This window comes from Thamnophis elegans, chromosome 10 (assembly GCF_009769535.1).
Source record: "Thamnophis elegans isolate rThaEle1 chromosome 10, rThaEle1.pri, whole genome shotgun sequence".
Lineage (NCBI taxonomy): Eukaryota > Metazoa > Chordata > Lepidosauria > Squamata > Colubridae > Thamnophis > Thamnophis elegans.
The window spans coordinates 55064833-55091013 of NC_045550.1; the positions used below are offsets into that span (position 1 = coordinate 55064833).

The following is a 26181-nucleotide window of genomic DNA, read 5'->3' on the forward strand; positions in this document are numbered from 1 at the left end:
GGGAAATTGGGAAGATTCTATAATATTTAACCTTGCCATAAATACTTGGTTCAGTCCCATACTTCAGAGCAAAAGTTATCGAAAGCTCCATGTCAGCCACTATTTTCTAAGGCTCAGCTCATTGTGGGCAAGGAAGAACAGAAAAAGTGGCCTTGAATCCAGTTTCATCTGGACTCTTCTTGTTTATTCTGTGACCTCTACATAAAATGCAGAACCACAAACAAGCCAAATGCCTTTAGTAAGTTGTGTAAACCCAACCTTTGTAGGGAGTTTATGGACCAAAGCATTATGTAGAAAACCAGAGAGCTGGGTTGAGAAAGCCACCAGTAGGCATGTTATGGTAACACAGTCTCTGCATAATGGCAGATATTCCAGGGCTCATCCAGAAGCTTCTCCAATTTTTAGACCCTGATTATTTCTCCCAGAGAGGAACTGAACCTAGACTTTTTTACAAGCCAATGACCAGTGTGTTTTAGTGGTTAAACTGAAAACAGAGAAATCCCAAGTTCACACAACCTTACACCCCATTGGGACACTGGATGACCCACCATCTCTCAGCCCAAATTTCATCTACAGGGTTGTTATTGTAATGCTCTGATAACTGCATGGAATCATGCTATGGTTTGAGCTCTTACTCAGATTAAGAATGATGCAACGCTAGTGGGAGAGAATTTAGCTCAATATTGAACTGTGAAGTTCTTGGTGATCTCTGTTATGAATTGTTTATTTGCAGATATTTTATTACCCAGCTAGATAAACTGCCAGTTCATTGAGGGTGTTGCCTAACTGGGCAATAAAACATTTGCAAGGAAATAACAAAGCATAGAGAGCATAAATATCTCCACAGAGATATAAAATTCCTGCTCATTGGGTATTTGTACTGCTTGTGTATGGTAGCACTATGGTTTCCATCCAATATTCCTTGTTTGGTCTTCAGGTGCCTTGGAAAATAGCTTGACCCCTTCTTCTCTGTGGCAGCCCCTCAAATATTGGAACACTGCTATCATGTCTCCCTTGGTCCTTCTCTTCTGTAGACTAACCATGTCCAGTTCCTGTAACCATTCTTCATATATTTTAGTCTCTAGTCCCCTAATCATCCTGGTTGCTCTTCTCTGCATTTTAGAATTTCAACATCTTTGTGAGGTGGCCAAAAATAGATGCAGTATTTTAGGTGTGGTCCTACTAAGGCAAATATAGAGTGGTATTAGTATTTCACTTGATCTTAGTTGGAACCCTTTGTTAATGCAATATAGGATTGCATTGGCTTTTTTGGCTGCTGCTACACACAGCTAGCTCATGTTTAACTGGCTGTCCACTAAGACTCCAAGATCCCTTTCACAGGGAAACCGGGATCTCACTAATCCTGGTTTCACCCAATCTATATTAGACTTGTCAACATATTAAGTGAATGAATTTGTTGTAAGATTCAATCTGGGTCAGTCATCGGGACCAGAGGTTTTTTCCTGCGAGCCAGGAGTGGGTTGCTGCCAGTTCGGCCGAACCAGTAGTAGTGGCGATGGAAGACTCCACCCAACTGCTTCTGCACATGCACAGAAGGTTTGAGCACGTGCAAGTGCACACAGGAGCATGCCAAAACCAGTAGTAAAAAAATTAACAACCCACCACTGCTCTGAGCCATCTTCAGGGAATGTCTCTCTCTAGCAGAGTGTGTGCTGTTCTGTGTATGGTATTTATAGTGCCTATTGTATATGGCTTTTTAGATGCTGATTGGGATGTGATGGTGGCTGGCTTTTAAGCGGTTGCTTGCCATTTGCTTGTGCTGCCCAGCCTTCGCCTCCTAAGTACTTGAAAGGGGCAGCACAAGCAAACGATAGCTAATGACATCAAGGCCAGCCATCAACACACCTCGATCAACTTCTAAAAAGCCACATACAGCAGGCACCATATAAATATAACAGCACACACTCTGCTAGAGAGAAGTTCCCTAAAGTTGGGTTCCGGCACGAGTCCAAAAGCTCGGAAGACAAAACCTCTGGACCCAGACTGGATCCTGCAGTATTATCCTGGGACGAGTATATTCACTTTCATTCAGAAAAAGATTTGTTCAGTGCAAATGTACTCATTAAGTCAAAGTGTAATCTCTGCCCATCATTTAAAAAAAATAAAATAAACCACTGCCTAAATTTGGTGAATATGAGCGTGCAAAAGTTCTGCCATCTTTTCATGTTCAAGAGCCGAGGTGGCGCAGTGGTTAGGGTGCAGTACTGCAGGCCACTTCAGCTGACTGTTATCTGCAGTTCAGCGGTTCTAATCTCAACGGCTCAAGGTTGACTCAGCCTTCCATCCTTCCGAGGTGGGTGAAATGAGGACCCAGACTGTGGGGGCGATAGGCTGACTCTGTAAACCGCTTAGAGAGCGGTTATAAGTCTAACTGCTATTGCTATTGCTATGTTTGCAGAGTAATCATTAACAGAAAAAGTACTGTGGAAAAGTACTGTAGGATGCCTTGAGCTTAAAAGCTGCAGAATCCCATAAAGGATAGCAAAGTAACATCTTCTATGCTACATCTGAAATTATAGATTCCCTCAGCTATCCCAGGGAATACTCAAGATTTCTTCCAGGTTTTCCAATAAACCTAGTTATGAAGTAAGGCCTGTGAAGATTTCAGTGTCAACATCAGGGGTGGGTTTCAACCGGTTCGCGGCGGTCCCCGCGATCCGGTTGGTCGCCGAACCCGGAAGTAAGTAACTTCCGGGAATGGCGAAGGCCCCCCCCTGCACGCCCGCGCGCGCACGCACCCGCTCCTTACCCGGTTTTGCCGAATTCTGCGCTTCCACGCATGCGCAGGACGCATACAGCGCCTGCGCGATCCTCCAGGAGCAGCTGGAGCATTGCACAGACGCTAGTACGCATGCACGCGCCACGTGCATGCACGCACGTGCCGCGCGCATGCGCTAGGACGCCGCCGGCCTCGTTCCAACCGAACCGGTTGGAACGGGGCGAGAAACCCACCCCTGGTCAACATACATTTTTCCACCAAGAAAAACACCTGGAGAAAAAAATCCTTCTAAGAGAAAGGGAGAATTGAACGTGAATTGGCAACAGTTGTTTGGTGGAGACAAATCCCAAAGGATCTTTTGTGCTACCTTTGAAACACAAAATCCAAGTTCTTTTAAGCCAGAAGCCAAGGCAATTATGATCATGACAACATCCTAGCTTAGCATTATACTGATGATCAGGGTAAGACACAGATAAGTAACATTTTTGAGCTGAAAGTCATATTTTATCTTTTGTGCTCTGACTTAAGGCCTTAATCTTCTGCTAATGGAGTGAATTGCCCTTGGAGAAGAGGGAAAGGTTTAAGGCACTAATTTCAGGCCTCTGCCCCCATATGCAAATAACAGAAAACTGGGTCAACTTTTTAAATCCCACTGACTCACTTGGGCTACAGAGGAGTCCCATATCAGGTACCGCATGCAAGACACAAGTTGTTCGTCTCCTTCTTTACAATGCTCATATACCCCTTTCCAGAGATGCAGTGCAATTTAAAAAAAAAAATACAGCAATTGCAGTATACAGTTCACAACTACCAAATCAATAAGCAGTTATTGGTTTCAAATAAGAATTAGTGAGCCTGATGTATAGTGTACAAATGGATGCAGAATCAGCTGATGGCCATTGATGAAAAAGGCTCCCAAGAGAAAGCCTTACAAACACACTCCATAACCGTTGACCATTCATCATCACGGAGAACTACAAAGAGTCTTTGACATAAACAATGACTATAATCAAAGCATCCAAGAGAACAATGTAAAAGGTAAGTAGAATCGGCTTGTAATCTAGCATTCAATATTGCAACAGAACCAGAAGGCAGAAAAGCCACAAACCTATAAAGTACACAGCCAATAATATTGGAAGACGACAACGTACAGTTGTAATCAAATGTACTCCCTAATACAAGAAGTAGCTTTATTCTTCAGGGTATGCAAAACAAGGAAATATTATACTGGGATATGTGTGCAGGCACACCCATATACTGCATTCCTTTCTGTGTCTATATACTGTCCTTCTGAATCCAAAACTCTGCCCTGGAAATAATTTTTCAATGGACTTGAATTATTCCCTGCTTCCAGAAATTACTTGTTGAAGAAGCAGTAAAATTTCACAGAGGAAGTGAACACCTGTCTTGGGAGAAGACTGAAAGAGGTGAAAACATGTCGGGAACGAAATTTTACACAGAAGCACTATGGGTTTAAACCCGCTCCAGTGACTCAACATTTCCAAGTGCCAAGTTGGCATGATATTGCATTTATGAACAGAAGGCAATTATGTTATTACACATGTACACCAGTCCAAGCCTACACGAACAGGTGAGAAATTATAATCACCTTTTCAAAAACATAAAGGGGGCCCCTGCTGAGTTAGCTCAAGAGTTTGTTTCTGTTTCAAGTGAATGGAAACTAGACAGTTTCAGGGATGATACAGGTCACGAAACAGTTCTCTGTTGTTACATCCCAACAGGTAGAAGTAGAGATACACAGCCTCTATACATTAGTTCAAATGTTGCTGACGACATTGTTCTCTGTGGATTTGTCTAATAGATACTTCACTGTTTCGAGCAGAAACATCTTTTGTGCAATGTTAGTTTCATAAAACGGGTAGAGAAACTGAAAGGGAAAATTGTAGCTGAGCTGTATTGTATTAAACTTTTGTTAATTCAGATTCCCCAATTTGCATGTGATTAGTGAAGTAGAGATAGCGATAGGACTTATATACCGCTTCATAGTGCTTTACAACCCTCTCTCAGTAGTTGACAGACTCCATTTTACCGACCTCGGAAGGATGGAAGATGAGTCAGCTTTGAGTTGGTCAGGATCGAACTGCTAGCAGTCGGCAGAATTAGCCTGCAATATTGTATTCTAATGACTGTGCCACCACAGCTCTCACCATGTAAATAGGTAGGTTTTCGCTTACAGCTTGGAAGAGAGTATTAATCTTTTCAATAGTATAGGTAGTCCTTATTTAGCAACCACAATTGGGGCCATAACTCAGTTGTTTAGTGAAATGACAACTTTGTTTATGATCTTATTTCAGCTTTCCTTTTTTATAGACCTGTGAAGGTTATAAATGCAAAGATTAGTTCTCACAAATCTAGTGAATCTTAAACTTTGGTAAACATGTAAGTTATATGCTCCCTCCCACTCCACACCCATATTATGTAAGAAGTTAGCACCCACCCCTCTCCTAGATAAATGAAATATTTTAGGAAATATTAAAAGGACAGAATAGTCTCCCTTCAAGGGAGGTAGAAACTCAACACCTCCACCTTTGTTAATGGGGCATTAAGGCCTGAGCCAACCTATTCTACATAACAAAGATCTACCTGCTTCAGGCAGAGCCATAATAGGAATCCCAGAGCCCTTTCATGACATCATCACCCAGCAACAGCTCAACCAAGCTTGGGACTCAAAAGACATACAGTCTACAAAGTTAGCTAAGACCCCAATCCCTGGGAGTCAGGCAGCCAATGGGATACATTTCTTACACAGGAACAGGAAGCTCTAAGAGGGGCCCAAGAGAGGGTGTAAAACTCTCAGCATCTCTTTCCTTTTTCTTCAAGGCATGTGATCCCCGTTTACCCCAGGATCTCAAATCATGTGGTCTTGTCCACCATTAAAAACCATCTTTCCAAACAGCGACCATGTTTCCAGTGTCTTTCTCCCCACTTGGAACTGAACCCAGAAGGTCATTTCTTCCAACAATATTTTTGAGGATCACATCACGTGCTAAGTCTCATGAATGAGAGTCAGTGATGGGATATGACTGGTACACCCCGGTATAGGCGTACCAGTGCCTGCTGGGAGCACCAGGTAACATTCCAGTACGGTGCTCCGGAAGGCCCGCCTGCTCTGCTTATTTGAGCCGATCAGGGCTTTCATGCATGCACATGGAGCATATGGCACCTGTGTGGCGCAGGCGGTAGGTATGCATGTGCATGTTGCGTGTGTGATGCGCGCGTTCACATGGTGGACACGGGCCCCCGTTGCAGGGTACCAGTTGCAACGGGATCCGGAACCCACCACTGATGAGAGTGTACCCCTTTAAATTGCAAATGAACCCAATTTCATTTTAGTCTAGCTTGCTATACTGTGCAAAGTACACCATAAAATAAAATGTGGGAATAAATGTGAGGAATTTCACTTTTTGAACAGAGCAATATAGCCACCTTCATAAAAGAGCAGTGAAAACAGAGAGCAAGAAGATAACCGTGCAATAGGAAATAAGAAAAATGGAAGCTAATTTCTCCATTACACTAGTACTTTACAACACAGGATTCAGACAATAACATCTTGATATCACAAAGAACATTACATATAAAGTTCAGATTGGCTGAATTAGCACTGTTCTTTGACCATGACTTGCTCAAAAAGTTGCAATTACAGTAGCTAGGTTTATATTGTTCTAGATACAAAATCAAAATGTCTTCTTTCACCCAATCCAACCTCCCCCAAATATTTATGATCTGGCAGCCCAAACACTTTTGAAAACCTCGTAAAGTTGCCATTTATATATATTTAAGTCAAGCTGTCCATTATAACTCAGGTCATTATTTGATCTTTCTTTATCAAACAATCATAGAATAATGATAGAATAACTTTAACTGGGCAGACAAAAATAAACATCATTTTAAAGTTACTTACAGTTCCATGATAATTCTTGTACAGGGGCATTTTTAAGAGATTTGCGACGTAATCTTCCAGTTGTTTCTGCAAAGGAAACACAGAAACACAATGGACAAAGGAAACACAAACATGCCAGTGTAAGAATTGCAATATCCATTATTAAAACAGACAGGCAGAAGACTAGCAAAGCACATCCATGAATATCAACTACCATTCAGAAGGCATGATGCAAACTTCTTAATCTCATAAGATATGGACAGACTTAACCATAGTTTCAATTGAGAAACTAAGTATCCCACATTAAATTCAAAAATGCTAGGCAATTTTTGGAAACTTGATAGACAAATTAGCCATCAACAGGCATATAGAGATAAATCACATTTACACCCCATTTAAAAGCGAAGAAGGAAACAAAAAGACCAGAATACTTCCTTTCTGGCAAACAGAACACAGATAAGCAGGGTTTAACACCAGAAAAATAATCAAGCAGATAACAATACCATAATCAAAGAACTTCCAAGGAGAAAACCACAACCCCATCAACACTAGCAGGACAAATCACTGTATATAAATCGGGAACAAACCCCACATTCAGTAGCACAGATGATGTTACCTAGTCAAGTAATGAAATGACTGCAAGCAAACAACCAATCACAGTTGTTGTTATGAAGAACCAGACTAAAACAACAAGATCTCTTTTGACAAAATTGAAATGTTGCATGGGTGATAGAAAGACAGCAAGTGGAGAGGAAGGCAGAGGAAATAGGATATGAAAAAGATTAAGCAGGAGAATGATTTATGAAGATAACCATAATGAAAAGATGAGATAATTAACAAAGCGGTAATTGATTTTACTTTGCAGATGAATCTGAGAAATGCCTCATGATAAAAAGCAATCTGAAATAGCTGGAGATTTACATGAAAGGAAGACTGATATTTTTTTACAAGTAATTAACTTTGAAGACAGGAGGGTTAATTTAGAATTGCTGAGAATAGGGTAAAAAAAAAGGATTTTTTTTTCTGCCTACAACTGCTCTCAGGGAGTCTCTTTTAAATTCAGGATAATCTTTCTTTCTGGTAAACAGAGCAAAAAATTGAGAAAGAGGAACTAAGGGGGGGAAAAAAACCCCAAAACAAAACAAAGCCTTAAATCTCCATGACAGGACTAAGCACAAACAGCATGCTTAAAATTGGACTTGGATTTGAATGTCAACATAATTCTTCTTTAGTACTGCACATCAATATGAATTTTATATAAAATGCTTGTGGTCCATTTCCCTCTATGTTGATAAAGATTAAAGACAAAGAAATAAAGGGAGACTACTATAGATCTATTTCATCTATCTATCTACCATATTTAGCTCTCATCAGTTAGTCATACCCTTCTGGGATTTGAACCAGGAGTACTTGCATATTAGGTAGATGTATTTACCTCTAAGCCATAGGCTCTCCTTGCTTTGTCAGCTATACCAGGGGAGAGATTAAATGTTTTTTATCAGGGCAGCATGGCCTACCCAAATATGAGACGGAGCATATTGCTTCTGTTTTCGCCTTTGCAGGCAGTCGCTTTCATGACAAACTATTTTTGTGTTGAATTTATATTTACCGACAGAGGAATAAAGGGAGATTAGTACAAGGGAGATTGGTGCAGTGGTTAGAGTGCAGTACTGCAGGCTACTTCTGCTGACTGTGGGCTGCCTGCAATTTGGCAGTTCAAATCTCACCAGGCTCAAGATTGACTCAGCCTTCCATCTTTCCGAGGTGGATAAAATGAGAACCCAAATTGTTGGGGGAAATATGCTGACTCTGTAAACCACTTAGAGGGCTGTAAAGCACTGTAAAGTGGTATATAAGTCTAACTGCTATTGCTATTGTTATAGATCTCTATTTCAAGCTATTTAGCTCTCATCAGCTAGCCATATCCTTCTGGGATTTGAACTCAGGCTCCTTACATATTAGGTAGAGTATGCTCCATCCCATATTTGGGTAGGCCAGGTTGTCCTGATAAAAGGCACTTACTTCTCTCTGTGTTAAAGAAGATAATAATTGGGAGGGTTTACAGAAGAGAAGTCAAAAAAATAAAAATGGATAGTTGCAATCCTGTGATCAAAGCTCTATTCCTTTTAATAGGAATTGCATGTGTGTTAAAAAAAGAGACAAGACTTTGATCCCATGAATCATGACTGCCATTCTGACTATTTCCTGAGACCTCACCTACCACAGACATCCCTGGTAAGAAGATAGAAAGTTGTGTAAATGCTGTTGTTTGTTAAGTAGTTATTTAAGACAGTCAGTTTTACACCAAGCATTTGAATCCACCAAGCAGTTTACAAAAGCCAGCAAATTTAATCACATTATCCAAAGAATAATAATAAAAAAGCAATAGCACTTAGACTGATATACTGCTTCATAGTGTTTTTACAGCCCTCTCTAACTGGTTTACAAAGTCAGCATATTGGCCCCAACAATCTGGGTCCTCATTTTACCCACCTCGGAAACATGGAAGGCTGAGTCAACCTTGAGCCAGTGAGATTTGAACTGCCAAACTGCAGGCAGCATGCAGGCAGCAGAAGTAGCCTGCAGTACTGCACTCTCACCACTGCGCCACCTTGCCTCTAGAATGTATGCATCCTAAATCCGATAATTAGATAGTTCTCAACTTAGAACAATTTGTTGCGTGATGGTTTGAAGTTACACCACCACTGAAGTTACAACAGCACTGAAAAGATGACGTACAACTGGTACTCACAGCTGATCACCATTCATGATTTTTTTTCAGTGAGCTTCTGACAAATAAAGTTAATGGGGAAAGTCAAATTTGCTTAATGATCAAGTGATTCACTTAACCGTGGCATAAAAGGTTGTGAAATTGGCTACAACTCATTCAACACATGCTTTACTTAAGAATGGAAATTCTGGTCCCAACTATGATCATAAGCTAAGGACTACCCATAATAATCATTTACTACCAGTGCCCATTCCAGATACCTACATCTTTTCAAACTTGCCCAGTTTCCGAATGCAGGCCCATGAACATCAAAAGTGAGGGCACTGCTCACATTTCAGAGGCCTCTGTTGCATCTTTTGTTCCACATCTCAGATGAGAGAGGCAATCTTGAAAAGGTACTCTTGGCCCCAATCCATATAGGCTTTATATATTTTAATCAGGAACTTGATTGTTATTTGGAAATAAACCAACAACAAATGCAATGCCAAACTGCTAGTGCAGTATGACGCTATCAGACCGCTAACATGCTGACAGTTGTATTGTTGTCAAAGCCAATCCCATCTACAGTGGGATTTACAAGTCTTTTAAGTTCGGTAAAGGTTCCCCTCGCACATATGTGCTAGTCGTTCCCGACTCTGAGGGGTGGTGCTCATCTCCGTCTCAAAGCTGAACAGCCAGCGCTGTCCAGTGGACGTCTCCGTGGTCATGTGGCCGGCATGACTAAACGCCAAAGGTGCACGGAAAGTTGTTACCTTCCCATCAAAGTGGTCCCTATATTTTTTTACTTGCACTTTTTACGTGCTTTCACAAACCTCAAGGTTGGCAGAAGTTGGAATAAGTCATGGGAGCTCACTCCGTTACACGGCACTAGGGATTCGAACCGCCCAACTGTCCTCCTTTCTGATCGACAAGCTCAGGGTCTTAGCCACTAAGCAATTCAAGGATTCCTGGAATGCTACTTTATTGGAAAAAAGATGGAATAACAGAACCTTGAAATTCTATTCAAGTCTCTCTCTCTCTCTCTCTCTCTCCCCCCCCCTTCCCCTTCCCTTCCCCCATCATACTAAACAAAATCAAGGAATATCTTTCTCAGGTTTTCCTCCAGTCTCTGGACTACATCACTGCATCCCCAAGTTCTCCTTAACAGTGCATTCTTTCTACCCAATTTTAATAGTCTTCCATACCTTCCTGAAGGAAATATCTTTAAGGTCTACGTGTCTTGTAATGAAGATGGCCACCAGCACTGTTTTCCTAGGAATAGCTTCAACTGGTAAGTCATGAGTCTAGAACAGGGGTGTCAAACCCATGTTGTAACGGCATTGTCAAGTGACATATTGTGACTTTCCCCCTTCGCTAAACCAGGCATGGGCGTGGCCAGAGCGTGAAGCATCTGGACCCTCCCTCCCTCTCTTTCTATATGTGTGTGTGTGTATGTATGTATATGTATTTATGTATATAAATGGCTGTGTGTGTGTGTATTGGTCCAGCATAACTCTGGAACGCCTCAAACAATTTCAACCAAACTTGGTACACAGATGATTTCCTCTTTGGAAACTAATACTGTGGGGGTAAGACACCCCGACACCCCCCCCCCTCAGGGTGTGCGTTCTGTTAAGATACAGCCTGTTGTGCCTTCAAATGGTTTCTAACGTACTGCCATAAAATGGTTTCTACCGTATAGCGTATTGGAGTTGCCATAGTAACGGCTTCACAGTACTCCACAAAGGGAGTCCCTCTGGTAAGAGGAAAAATCCAATATTAAAAATTACGTTTGGTGTGGACATTTTCCCTCTATAAATAAATACCCAGACAACGCCGGGTTATCAACTAGTATTAGACCAGTTAAGGGAAATGATTGAACTCTATACACTCCTTCCTGAACCACCCAAGAGGCAAAATCTCTCCGCTATGCACTAGAATGATCCACTTAGAGAGTCCCAAGTATAGCTCGAAATCTAGTTAGATGAGATATTCAGTTCCACCTCTCTGACTTTATCAATTTACATAGGCAAAGGGAGCAATGAAATCAGAACAAATACACAACATGCATGAAATGTATGCATAAGCTCATTTATAGAAACTGCAATTCAATATGTAGCCAAGGTCTAAAATTAACATTAAAAAAAAAAACTTAAAACTTATTTTTCAGGTGAAGGATCTTACTCTTCTACTGGAGAGATGATCGTCTCTGACCATGTTTTCAGAGGTGCGTGGAAGACTTGGTATTTGTCTTGCTTCTTCCCTTTTAACAGTCTGTCTCCGCACAGTGTGTCTAAAAAAATACAACATTGATTTGATTTCATGCACTGGACTGTGTCCCAGAGATGGAAGGTGAATTTGCCAATAGAAAAGTCCTCAGTGTTTAACATTTGCAGCTAATGATTCAAATGCCTTTAATTACTGGGAAAGATAACGTAAAACATGCATGGATATATTAATTGAATGTGCATCTTCAGGCTTGTGTTTTCATCCACCACAAAAGTGCTACAATATACCTTTACCACACTTAACATACATAAACGATTAAGTTCTTTCTAAGCCAATAGACATGTCCAAATAATTAAATCATAAAATTGATTTGGATTACCTATTGATCTACCTAGAATCACCAAATTAATTGGCATCGATTCAACAAAATTCTGATATCTAAATTAGGCCAATTTAGATGTTCAAATCTATGGGTGAATGATCATGACATCTCCGAACCAAATAAATCTGGCAATCTCTGATATAGCTTGACCATTGTAAACAATTACTTTGGTCCTAACGTGATGACTTCAATCATCTCTGAACTGGATATTCACAATCATTTTTCTAGGTCTGTAATGGCCCTCTCTGTGGGCATGCGAGCCGTCGACCCAGCTCAGCTCCACTGTACATGTGCACGTGCCTCCCGCCAGCCATCTGATTTTCGGGTCACTGCCGCGCATGTGGGGGGGTCACACGGAAAATACGTGTGCGCATGTGCAGGGGGTTACATGTCGCGCAGATGGGGAAACATGAGGGTGGCATATCCCACTGCAGCCCATTTTTGGTCTCAGGAGGCTGCAGGAAGGGGGCCTAGGGCGAAGGGGTGTTGTGCGTGCATGCCCATTCCAAAAATATCCTATGTAGTTTCATTTTTGACACTGCGCATGCCACCCGCATGAGCAAAGCACATGTATGGAAGGCCACATGCATGTGCAGGGAGGCACACAGGCACAACACAAACATGCACATGCAAGCATGCACATAAGCATGCTAACCGGTGGAAAACCCAAATGAATCACACCGCTGTCTAGACTGAAAAAATCCTTAAGAAAATTAATGGAACCAAAGATTCAGAACATTTGGTAATTCTTTGATATCATCTTCTCAACAAAGTTAGACGTCGGGATTCTTATAATTCAAACATGACATTACTTTAGGTAATTTGCTGTCTTTTAGCTTATCCAACCTCATAGAGTTAAATAATTCGTTCTTTCTTTTTAAAAAAAGAGAAAGAATCAACTATGCCATCAAGAAGCAGATGTATTAAGACAACTGTAGTGCTGAAGCTGTTATAAATCTGAACAATGTTGTCCAAGAGAAAAACCACATAGCTAACACAATGTACTGAACTCTCAACATATCATAGCATACCGCTGGATGAAAATTGGGTAGCTATGAGTCCTTTTTTTCACTCTACACTCCAAACGAATCCCTGTTTAGAAAGATGGCAATGTAATCACCTCCGTGTTGGGATGGGAAGTCGGATAAAAGCTTTGTATCGAAGGAGTTCTCTATGCAGCTCCTGAAAATGCTTGTACTTTCTTTTCACTTGCCATGTAAACTCCCCATGGGTCAGCTCAATGGTGTAAACACGTGGACTTGGCACCTTCAAAAAGGAAAACAAACATTAAAGGCTCAAATGAAGATTATTTAGTCATTTCCTTCTTTTAGCAGCTTTAAACGTAAGCGCATTTTACAAAGAACCCATTAGTGACCTTCTAGTAGGGTTAGAGCAGGGGTGTCAAACACAAAGCCCGGGGGCTGGATTTGGCCTACAATGTGGTTGGATCCGGCCCATGGAGCCGTCCATCCGGGAAAATATAAGGGGCTGCGAAGAGGAAACATTGGACCAGCATGGCTTCAGCCCGGTCTACCCAGTGTGAAGAGGAAACATGTCAGCAGTTTGGGGAGTAGCATCAAGCTGGCCATGCCCACCCAGTCATCCACGGCCACCCAGTCATCCATGGCTGACCGCCCCCCCCCCTCCCAAGGTCAACGACAGCCCTGATGCAGTCATCAATGAAATTGAGTTTGAGACTCCTGGGTTAGAGTATTAATCTCATACAAGTAGTTCTTGACTTACGACCACAACTGAGCCCAAAGTTTCTGCTGCTAAGCAAGGCAGTTAAGTGAGTTTTATGGCCTTTCTTGCCACAATTAAGTTAGTAACACAGTTATTAAGTGAATCTGGCTTCTCACTGACTTGGATAGTGAAACCAGTGGCATATAAATTTAATAAAAAAAATCTTTCTCCTTTCCTTTCTCCCTCTGTCACATATGGGGAAAATTTATCTCAGTTAAAGATTAAGAATAGTTTTTTTTTTTCCTACTTTTTCTTTTTTCCTAATTACTTGCATAGGGATTATTCTTTATACTATTTATGTTGTTTTTTGTCATGGATTGCACCAATGAGGCTAAAACAAATGTCATTGTCTATATCAGTGTTGGTGAAAAATTTCGGCACCGAGTGCCAAAATGGGAGTGTGCGCGCAAGGTTGAGTGCTAGGAAACCGGAAGAGCATTTTCTGGGTGTGCATGTGCACACTGGGAAACTGAGTTTTCAGCATGTGCATTAGTCACCTGGTCTTCTGGTTTCTGGCATGCATGCATGTGTGAAGACAAGCTGGCAGGTGCACATGCAGAAGCTCAGCTTTCCTGCATGCACATGCGCCCCAAAGAGCTGCTCTTCTGGTTTTCAATGCTCCTACGGGCACAAAGATCAGCTGGCATGCCAGAACCCGGAAGAGCAACGGGTGACGTCTGGCATGCCAGGAGAGATGGCTCTGTGTGACTCTTCTGGCACGCATGCCATAGGTTTGTCATCACGAGTATATGATGTACAATGATAATAAAGGCTATACTATACTAACTCTACTCTACTCTACTCTACTCTACCACGTTTCTCTGAAAATACAATATGTCCTGATAATAAGGCCATGTCACATTTTTCTGGTGGGCAAAAATATAAGCACTCCCCCGCAAATAAGACCCCTGGACAACCCCCCACCTCCGGCTAGGCAAAGCGCCGCTCACCAACCTAGAGGTATCCCGAAGGTGCCAAGTCGCGGGAACCAGGGGGGAGGCAAAGGTGATCACGTTGCTTGGTGCCTTCGGGATACCGCTAGGTTGGTGAGTGGCTCTGTGAGCAGCTGAAGAGAAGGGTTGCCATGTGGCTGCTCTCTTGCAAGCGGGCTCCCAAAGAGCCAGCCACAGTCTCATGGCCGAATGGCTGTGTTGCGCTGTCGCAGCAGCGGAACACAACAGCTATGAAGTGACCATGCTCATGAGCAGCCACATGGCAAATCCCCTTTCCAGCCGGGCACAGCACCATTCACTGACCTAAGGGTATCGCCAAGCCGTGTGAGCGCCTGTTCACCGCCGCCCGGCTCCCGCGACTTGGCGCCTTTGAAATGCCAGCGAATGACGCTCTGCATGGCTGGAGAGGGGGGTTGCGTGAGCGGCTGTTCCGCTCTTGCTCACACGCCTCCCAGCCTCATGATGCCCCGGCCCAGCTCTCCCCGCAGAGCCAGGGCATCTCCGCTGCCGCCGCATGGTTTTTTCGGCAGCTTCCAGACCGACTCTATGGTTGTAGGCCAGTGCCCGAATGGAAAGAGGGTTTGCCGGGTGGCTGCTCGTGAGCATGATCGCTTCATGGCTGCTGTGTTGTGCTGCTGCCCATTTGCCCATGAGGCTGTGCCCGGCTCTTTGGGAGGCCGTTCGGAAGAGAGCAACCACCCGGCAACCCCAAAACAATCAACCCTCCCCTCATAATAAGGCCCAAACCATATATTGTGGGTAAAAAGAAAATAAGACCCTGTCTTATTTTAGGGGAAACACAGTACTATACTATACTAAGATCCCGCAGTGGAGATTCCAGTGGAAATCATCAGATGTACCAACTTCTAAAAATGGCACACAGAAACCTTCCTGAGCAGCCACTGCTATGAATCAGATTAAAAAGCATTTCAATATGATATTCGATGCTTTTAAAAAAAGAAGTTAGCCTTCCATTTACAAAATAAATAAATAACTCCACCCACTAGGCCTCCTGCAGCCTTGCCAAACATGAAAGTATGATTGAGAGTTCAGAGAGAACTGGGTCTGACCTTGGTTGTTGACGTAAAACGCTCCACTTCTAGAACACGTACTCGGATGGGACACCCGCTTAGGTAGAGCTGCACTTGAGGCTCTTTAAATCCTTTAGTGTTATAAATGGCTGAGAATGGAATGCCCACTGCAAATAATGAGATGGCTGGGTATCAGTTCTTTACATGGGTTTTAAAGTGCACGTTTAACAGGTTACAGCAAAAGCAGTTAAATGACAGATCGATACAGAAGGGCAGCACAATGTGAATTCCTTCACATGGGGTGTAGCAGCTCCCTTCAAACAGATCAAAGCTCTGGATTACTTTGTATTAGTCACTTCCCCTTTAGATAGGAAACCTGGTGCCAAGAGGGTGAATTCGAATGATATATAATAGGGGGGAAAAGTAATACAAGTTTCACAACAAAAACTTAAATGAATGAATTGTATGAATGGATATGTGAGGGATTGAATCTGGGTTTTTCTACAGCAAAACATTATTCTTAGACTTAGAATAACTTTACTGTCACTTTGACTTTGTACAGCATACATTAAAATGAAATTTCATTGCATACAGCTCTCCAAGGGTCACCACCTCCAATAGAACACTAGATAAACACAAAATAAATAAATAATTATGCATATACCCACATATGTTATATGACCCAGAGAAACAACACAGTTCGCACTCTGGATCAAATCAGATAGTAACTTATAGTTTGCCTAACCAGACTTTGTTGAATAAAACATAGTTGATGTCGCTATCAGTTTTTGGTGACACCTCTCTTCGAAACTGATAGAGCTCAAATGTATGTATGTATGTATGTATGTATGTATGTATGTATGTTGTATGTGTGTGTGTATATATGTATGTGTATGTGTTTTTGTGTGTGTGTATATATATATATATATATATATATATATATATATATATATATATATACATACATACATACATACATACATACATACATACATACATACATACATACATATATATATATATATATATATATATATATATATATATATATATAATTTGTGCTGATAAATAAATAAAGGGAGAGTAATATAGATCTATTTCAAGCTATTTAGCTCTCATCAGCTAGCCATACCCTTACTGGGATTCGAACCTGTGCTGTATTGCATCTTCGCCTAAGAAGCGATCATGCTCACTAGTATAGATCTATTTCAAGCTATTTAGCTCTCATCAGCTAGCCATACCCTTACTGGGATTTGAACCTGGGCTATATGGCATACTAGGCATACCAGGCAGAGATCTTAGCCATTAGGCCACAGGCTTTTATCCGTTATCAGCAAAGCCAGGGTGAAAGGTATCTATTAGATTTTTACAACCCCTGGTAAGCCCCAATTATGGGAGGAAGCTAACTGCTTCCATCATCTGTCAATCGGCTCGTCACAAGAGTCCATCACGACAGAAACCCAATATTTTTACTGTTGCCTTTGTTATATTTGTGTTTTTTTATTTGTGCTGATAAATAAAAGCCTCTCTCTCTCTCTCACACACACACATAACAAATCAGTACAGTACGAGCACTTCAACAATTAAAACAAAACATTATCCAATTAAAAATCCCAGAATTTAGCAGTATAGTTCTTTGCTTCCTCATGAACTGTGTACAACTTGACTCCAAGCCTTCTAAAAACAGGAGTGGATAAACCCATAGGCCATGCGCCACCCAGCACTTTCTTTTTTGGTTCCCAAAGCCAGTGTGAGATGTCATCTTTGAAACCCAGGGTCAAGAGGGCTAAATTTTCACAGTTTCGCGTTTAAACTAAAAAATAAGGGAAGGAATAGGACTGCAAGTCTTTTGGACCTCAAACCTCCCATTCCTCCCATAATCCGGTTATCAAAAAAGGGGGGAAGATTGGATCCAAATTTTCAAACTTTTCCTTTTTGATGACCAGAAGACCTTTCTGTCATCTGTTGGGGAGGTTTCATCTCTTGAAAAATTCTCCCCCCTTGTTTAAAAGAAAACCAGCTTTTGGAGTTATTAAATATAGACGTTTGGTTTTTAGTTGGTAAAAGGAGGAGGTTAGTTGTTAGTTACAGTAGTACAGGAAACCTAGAAATGTCAGGCAGAATGGTTGCTGAAGAATTGACAGAGAGCATCAAAGCTCCACTCAAAATTCCTGGATTCAGTGTAATTCAATCACATTTGATTTCTCTTCCCCCTAATTCAGGAAGAACTATCAACCTTCTTTTTAAAAAGAACACCTGGGTTTCAAAAAAGCATTCTATGCGCTTGTGCTATTGACTTACCAGGAGCTTTTGGATCATGTACTACATCACTATCCAATTCTTCCCCTTCAAAATGCAGCTCCCTCGAGTCCAGACTTTCGATTAAGTTACTCATGTCGGCAGCGATTTTCTTCAGTGATGAAGTGTTCACTTGCCTTCTATTGGTGAGAGACATCTTGAAGGTTTACTCCTGCGCACAAGGGGCTGTTTGAGAGAAGGAGCAAAGAAAATGTGTTACTGGAGTGGTTAGAATGGGAGTTTGTTGCTTCAGCAAAGATTTATCTGCATGCCTGCTTGGCCAACAAATTCAATGGCCTTTCTTTCTATGTTGCATGATAGAAAGAGCTCAAACGGGATGGAGTAACTCAAAAGCCAAAAGTTTATCTAAAGAGCAGATGAATAGCCAAGCTCCCATTGCCACTGTTGTACCAGAAGAATTATTCTATGTCTTTATGTAAGCCACGTATGAGAAATAGAGACCCTCCGATTTTATAACTCTGTAGTACCTTACAGGAACGCGGTGGCTCAGTGGCTAAGACGCTGAGCTTGTCAATCAGAAAGGTCGGCAGTTTGGCGGTTTGAATCCCTAGTGCTGCGTAACAGAGTGAGCTCCCGTTACTTGTCCCAGCTTCTGCCAATCTAGCAGTTCGAAAGCATGTAAAGCATGTAGAAAAATAGGAACCACCTTTGGTGGGAAGGTAACAGCGTTCCGTGCGCCTTCAGCCATATGATCACAGAGACATCTTCGGAGAGCGTTGGTCTTTGCCTTTGAAACGGAGATGAGCAACGCCCCCTACAATCAGGAACGACTAACATATATGTGCGAGGAGACCCTTTACCTTTACTAGTCTCTACTTGGGGTAGAGTTGGGGTGACTGGATGGAGCTCATACAGGTGTCCTTCCTGACAAGTTCTCAGCAGATATTTTTTCTTTGCGCCCCAAGACATCCGTCGTTACCTAGGATTGAACTCTCACTCCTCCGAGTGGGAGGTGAACATCTTCACCACTAGGCCACCATGCCGCTCACATGAGAGATACAAGACTAGTAAATATTTATTTTGCTTCTCGAGAGAGATAGAAAGGTGATACAAATAGAAAATTATAATGCATGCTTGTTAATTTTACCCAACTCTTTTCTCTGGAGAACACTTCTGATTCTCTTTCAATATGTACATCACTGAACATCTAACAGGCATCACTATGATACAAACACATGTCATGGCCCCATCGGAACTTGGGTCCGAGGAAGAGGATGAAACAGAGCTAGAGGAATGACTGGAGGAGCAGGATGAAGCAGTCCCAGATCCCTTGGGCCTGGGAAGGGTCGGCAGCAAAGGAGAGAGGTGGCAGGCTGACCAAGCAAAGAAGGAGGAGAGGGCAAACAGCGGAGAAGAGGAGCAACAGAGTTCCGACAATGAGCAATTACCGCCTCCCCCCCCCCCAATCCCTGAGCACGGAGAGTGGAGAGGAGACGGTGACTTAAAGAGGGCTGGACTTCAAATCCCAGAATCCTCCAGCTAGCGAAGCAAAAGTTCAAGAAGGAAGGCTATTGACCAAGTAAAAATCAGATATGTATGGGATTCCAGTGGCTGCACGCACTAGATTTCTGATGTTTTGATCATGTATAGGTAGTCCTCGACTTACAACCACAATTGAGCCCCCCCATTTCTGTTGTTAAGCGAGACATTTGTCAAGTGAGCTTTGCCCCATTTTACAACCTTTCTTGCCAATCATTGTTAATTGAATCACTGCAGTTGATAAGTTAGTTGAATCACTGCAGTTGATAAGTTAGTTGAATCACTGCAGTTGATAAGTTAGTTGAATCACTGCAGTTGATAAGTTAGTTGAATCACTACAGTTGTTACGTTAGCAGTCCAGTTATTAAGTGAATCTGGCTTCCTCATTGACTTTGCTTGTCAGATGGTCGCAAAATGGGATCACATGGCCTTGGGAGACAGCAACGGTCGTAAGCATGAACGAGTTGCCAGGCATCTGAATTTTGATCACATGATCATGGGGATGTGGCCAAGCTTGTAACTATGAAAAACAGTCGTAAGTCTTTTTTCCCCAATGCCGTTGTGACATTGAACAGTCACTAAATGGACTGTTGTAACTCGAGGACTACCTGCACTATGTATAAATGAGAATTATTATGTGCTCAGTTTAATACTGATTGTTTTTTAAATGATGAAGACACACAAGATATAGGATTCGCCCAAGAATCCCCTTCTGTAGCACACACACTTCTTAGCAAGAACAGGAAAAAACTAACAGCAAGAAACAAGCTTGTATTTCTCATTAATAAAATGTTTTTTTCTTAGTTTTACTTTGTTCTTGGGCTAGGTCTGACATATATCCACTAACCTGCCCATATACTGTTTAATTTTTTAAATGAATTATCTCTCTGTCCCATATCTCTTTGTTCCTGCCAAGCTGATTCCAGCCATCTTAAAAGCCTGGAATCAGCATACATATTTAATTAAGCAAGCAACTTTAGTGCTCTCTTCCTTTAAAATATTCAGCAGCAACAAGGTTGCCGCTATACCTGAATCTTTTAAAGACACACAGCTCCAAAACAAGACTGGGTATGTGCACACACTCTTTGCACCCAGTGCCAAGCTTAAAGGTAAAGGTTCCCCTCGTTCATATGTGCTAGTTGTTCCCGACTCTAGGGTGCGGTGCTCATCTACATTTCAAAGCCAAAGAGCCAGCGCTGTCCAAAGATGTCTCTGTGGTCATGTGGCCAGCATCACTAAACGCCAAAGGCGCATGGAACGCTGTTACCTTCCCACCAAAGGTGGTTCCTATTTTTCTACTTGCATTTTTACGTGCTTTCAAACTGTTAGGTTGGGAGACGCTGGGACAACTAGTGGGAGCTCACTCCGTTACGTGGCACTAGGGATTTGAACCGCCGAACTGCCAACCTTTCTGATCGACAAGCCCAGCGTCTTAGCCACTGAGCCAAGCTTAGGTGTGTTCAAAAGAGAAAAAAAGACCGCACGAGAAAAAGAACAGTCAAAATGCTTGCTTCAGAAGGGGTCTAACTCTAACAGAACAGAGAGTTGCAATTCCAGTTTTTCTTGTACAAACTGTATGAAAAGCCAGGCATTTTCCCCTTGGATGTAGTTTTCTGTCTTCTGGATCATTTCCCCTTAAGACAAAGAGATGAGTTACTGGTTTTTCTCGTTTGTGGGTGGTGTGTTTTGTTTTGTTTTGCATTGGAACAATAGTTACAATTAGCAGAATACACCATCATCTATTGTGTTCACGGTTCAGAAGGCAGATCCAGGCAAAGCAACCGGAAATCAAGCATTAAGCCTCCCTCTTCCTTTATATGACCTATATAGTACCCTATTCAATCTACCTGTTTGCAAAGATAAACGTTGAAAAGGAACGTAGAGTTGGTAGCAAGAGCCAAGGAATGACCTGATTATTCAACTTGATTATCATGTATAGCCACTATATCTGTATATTTGGTAATCCGGTAGCCAGTGGTGGGATTCAGCCGGTTCGCACCAGTTCGGGAGAACCGGTTGTTAACTTTCTGGGCAGTTTGGTGAACTGGTTGTTGGATGAAATCATTAGGGCAGAGAACCTGTTGTTAAATTATTTGAATCCCACCACTGCCAGTATCCCAAAGAGAAAAAAACAGGAATCATGTATAACATATGGTTAAGGACTGTAACTGTCACTCTATAGGACAGATAGGCAGAAAAACAGCAGAGTGCATCCATGAATACCAACTAGCAGTCAGAAGGCATGATGAAAATTCTTTAATCTCACAACACAACACACGGACAGACTATAGATTCAATTGAGAAACTGTGAGCATTCTAGATCAAGTTAAATCCAAAAACTCTAGGGAATTCCGGGAAGCTTGGCATTCAGACAAATCAGCCATAAGCCATATTTAGGCACTGTTCAAAGACGACGATAAAAAAGCTAGGCAGGAAAGACTTTGAAGACATCCTTTCTGGAAGCCAACACCCAGATAAGCAGGGATTAATACCAAACAAACAATCAAGCAGAAAACAATACTCCAATCAAGAAATTACCAAGGAGAAAACCACAGCCCACCAATACTGGCCGGGTAAGTTGCAATATATAAATAGGGAACAAACCCTACGTTCATCAGCACTGGTGATGTTAGCTACTGGTTGTTGGGTAATGAAATGTCTGCAAGTAAACAAACAAACAAACAAACATAGAGAACACCAAGGACTCCACATCGTTCAACCTTGAACTACAGATATTCTCTTATATTTAGCCACTGTATCTGGCTACAGAAATTTAGATGATGAGGGCGAAAATTAGTTCTCCAAGCTTGTGGGTTGGTTTCTGAACATTTTGTTACCAGGCTAGGCAACATCTTTAGGTCCCCTAAACTCTGCTAAAAATATCACCTAGACTGGAAATGAAATCTCTCAGAAACCAATACAGAATGAACGGTCACCCTCGTCCTACATCTGAGCCACAGATATTCGTCACTATTGCAAATTTAGATGATGTTTAGATGGCAGCAAAAGGATATAGACGCTCTGCCTCTTTGCTGCTATCTACTGGTTGTCTGGGGTTTTGCAGCTCAGATATGACAACCCTATATATAGGAACACAGGAAACTGCCTTACACTGACAAGTTGTTGATTCAGCTGCACATGTATGTTCAATACCGACTGGCAACAACACTCCAGAGTTTCAGAGAAATTTTCTTTCCCAGTCCAGCCTAGGAATGATACGTATTACATTTCTCTTGTGTTTGCACCTTGAAAGGTAAAAGTTCCCCTCACACATATGTGCTAGTCGTTTCTGACTCTAGGGGGCAGTGTTCATCTCTGTTTCAAAGCTGAAGAGCCAGCGCTGTCCAAAGACTTCTATGTGGTCATGTGGCTGGCATGACTAAATGCTGAAGGCGCACAGAACACTGTTACCTTCTCACCAAAGGTGGTTCCTATTTTCCTACTTGCATTTTTAAATGATTTCGAACTGCTAGGTTGGCAGAAGCTGGGACAAGTAACAGGAGCTTACTCTGTTATGCAGCACTAGGGATTCGAACCGCAGCATTGCTGACCTTTCTGATCAACAAGCTCAGCGTCTTAGCAACAAAAATTGTAGCACAAATAAAGATGTTTTCTATTACACCGGAGTGTCAAACTCGATTTCATTGAGGGCCGCATTAGGGTTGTGTTTGACGGCAGGGAGCTGGGGTGGGCATGGCCAGTTTGACATCACTGATGTTGGGGGGGAGTGTCCATGGTGGCCTGAGTGCTCTGCCAGCAAAAACAGGCTCCCAAGCTCCATTTTGGGCCGCAATGGCCTCCTCAGCCCTCTGCCAGTGAAAAGGGAGCTCAGGGTGGGGGGGTGCATGTTCCGTTTTCACTGACAAGAGGACTGCAGGAGGCTGTTGCGGCCGAAAACAGAGTCTGGGAGGGTCGCACATGGCCCTCCTGAGTTCCATTTTTACTGGCAGAGGCACCATGGGCTGATCCTTTTTTTAAATTATTAAACAAAAAACACACACAAAAAAGAATCATCTTTAATTTTGCTGTTTCCAGGGTGGCCCCATGGGCCAGAATTAAGCTCCCCACAGGCCAAATCCGGCCCCCAGGCCTTGAGTTTGACACCCCTGTATTACACTTCGGATGTTGAAGCAGGGATCAAACATAGAATCTACCTCAACTCCTTAGGCCAACCTAAGGCATAGCTGGATTAAAGAGTTGCTGACAGATGCCATAATCATACATCATCCCTGCACTTTAAAGCAGGTTATGCCTTTGAATCCTAAACACTGTGGGGCTCTATTGCCTGAAGCAATTGTGTCCATGAACACTGCATTGGGTATCCAGGATATTGATTTTTTTATTTATGAATACCATTTCTTGGAAAATAGGGAGGTCCTTTGATTTGCCTGTGGTCCTGAAAAGTTTTCTTGGGATTATAGACAAACTAATGATGAGACACCCACTTCTGAAGCTGAGGTGGCGCAGTGGTTAGGGTGCAGTACTGCAGGCCACTTCAGCTGACTGTTATCTGCAGTTCAGCGGTTCTAATCTCACTGGCTCAAGGTTGACTCAGCCTTCCATCCTTCCGAGGTGGGTGAAATGAGGACCCAGACTGTGGGGGCAATATGCTGACTCTGTAAACCGCTTAGAGAGGGCTGAAAGCCCTATGAAGCGGTATATAAGTCTAACTGCTATTGCTATTGCTATTCTGTTAAATTGGCTTATTGAAAATTCTCAGTACCTTCCAAGAAAAGAAACAGACAAGCATGCCAACAAATACATTAATTACCGACAATAGTTATTTCTTATTGTGACAGGAAAAAAAATGCTTTGAAAGCAAATATTTAAATATTTGTTTAATCCTGTATGCTGTGAACTCGCTCAACTAATGTCTACATTTTCGCAAACAAAATAACTCCATCCTGGTGCAAGGTAAGTACAAGAAAACAGATACAAAAACTAAACGAGACAAAACATTGTAGGAGGGAATTAGAAGTGTTGGTATCAGGCTTGTAGGAACAGTCTGGACTGGGAATGGTTATTACGAAGTTAACACCCACCCCTCTCCTAGAAAAATTAATATTTTAGGAAATATTAAAAGGGCAGAATATTTCCCCTAAAGGAAGGCAGAAACTCATCCCACCCCTTTTATTAATGGGCCATTAAGGCCTGGGTCAGCTTATCTACAACACAAAAGGCACGGCCTCCAGGACATAATAGGGACCCATCTAGCAACAGAACTCACCACATGGCACCTGGGAAAATTAAATTACTCAGCAAGGCTCAACCAAACCTGGGACTCAAAACACAACTTACAGTTACCCCTGGATGGTCCCAAGGGAGTCTGACAACCAATCAGAATGCAAGCTCAAATTCAAAAGCCCAGAGAGGGCATAAGACCCAGGCACTCTCAGGATATCTTCCCTTTTTGCCCAGGATCTCAAACCATGTGGTCCTGTCCACCATTAAACCATCTTTCCAAGCTATTTCCAGATTTCCAGTGTCTTTCTCCCCACTTGGAACTGAAACCAGGTGGAAATTTCTTCCAACAGTTAATCACAAATTTTGATTAGAATAAATTATTAGGAAGAAAGCTAAAGTAATGACAGAGAATAACAGAATAACAGAGTTGGAAGGGACCTTGGAGATCCTCTAGTCCAACCCTATACTCAAGCAGGAGACCCTATCCCAATTCTGATAAGTAGCTGTCCAGTCTCTTCTTGAAAGCCTCCAGTGATGGAACACACAGAACCTCTGAAGGCAACTTCTGTTCTATTAGTTGATTGTTCTCGCTGCCAGAAAAATTCTCCTTATTTCTAGGCTGAATCTTTCCTTGATCAGTTTTCATTCATTGTTCCTTGTTTGGACTTCAGGTGCTTTGGAAAATAGGTTGTCCCCCTCCTCTCTGTCACAGTGCCTCGGATATTGGAATACTACTATCATTTGACCCCTGGTCCTCCTTTTCACTAGACTAGCCATGCCCAGTTCTGCAACCATTCTTTAACAATAAAATATTTAATAAGATGTCTAGTAGCTAATTTCAAAAGAATCAACAGATGAGGTCTGTCTCCTCTTCCCAAAAGAGACCAAAGTCATGGGAGTTTGAGGATTCTGGGCAGTTTATCTTAACTGCTCCTAGCACTGCACTCTTCTGGATAGAGAGCTCCGATGTTGTTCCTCAGATAGTCTGAGAGATAGTCTGGCTTCAAATTGTTCAGTTAGCTTCTGTGGTTGAGAGTGGTCTAAAATCATCCTTCTGTGGTTTTCGTGTATTTTGATGGAGAGGAAGGATTCTGGATTCTTTGGGGAAGAGAAAGCAGACTGTATTTGTTGATTCTTTTTGAGTTAGCTACTAGGCATCTTATTGGAAAACAACTCTCACTTTTTGTGTCTTTAACTTGGAGAAGACACATGAGAGCTGTCTTCAAGTATCTATAGGGTTATCAAGTAGACAAGGAGGTAGAATTTTTTTTTTAGGAAACAATGGATTTAAATTACAAGGGGGTAGATTACTCATTGGACATCAGAAGTGTTGATCAAACATCAGGTTTTGTTTCCTAAAAATAAAAACTGGTCAACATAGCCACAGACTGCCTCCAGGGTTGGTGGATTCTTCTTCTTGAACTAGTTTTTTTTTTTTAAAAAAAAGAATCTGAATAACCATCTGTTGGGAAAGCTGTAGTATTGGACAGATGGTTGATGATATTCAAGG

General features: G+C 42.1%; 1 protein-coding gene across 3 annotated transcripts in view; it reads right to left on the bottom strand.

Moving 5' to 3' along the window:
• Positions 1 to 26181, bottom strand: part of PLD1 (phospholipase D1) — a 174232-nt gene that overhangs the window by 72736 nt on the left and 75315 nt on the right. For all 3 annotated transcript variants that reach the window (XM_032225037.1, XM_032225035.1, XM_032225036.1), the window contains exons 2-6: positions 17991 to 18173; positions 15729 to 15856; positions 13083 to 13228; positions 11536 to 11644; positions 6663 to 6728 (exon numbers count right to left, since the gene is read on the bottom strand). In XM_032225037.1, coding sequence (XP_032080928.1) covers positions 6663 to 6728; positions 11536 to 11644; positions 13083 to 13228; positions 15729 to 15856; positions 17991 to 18144 — 603 coding nt within the window. In that variant the 5' untranslated portion in view covers positions 18145 to 18173. The remainder of the gene's footprint in view (positions 1 to 6662; positions 6729 to 11535; positions 11645 to 13082; positions 13229 to 15728; positions 15857 to 17990; positions 18174 to 26181) is intronic.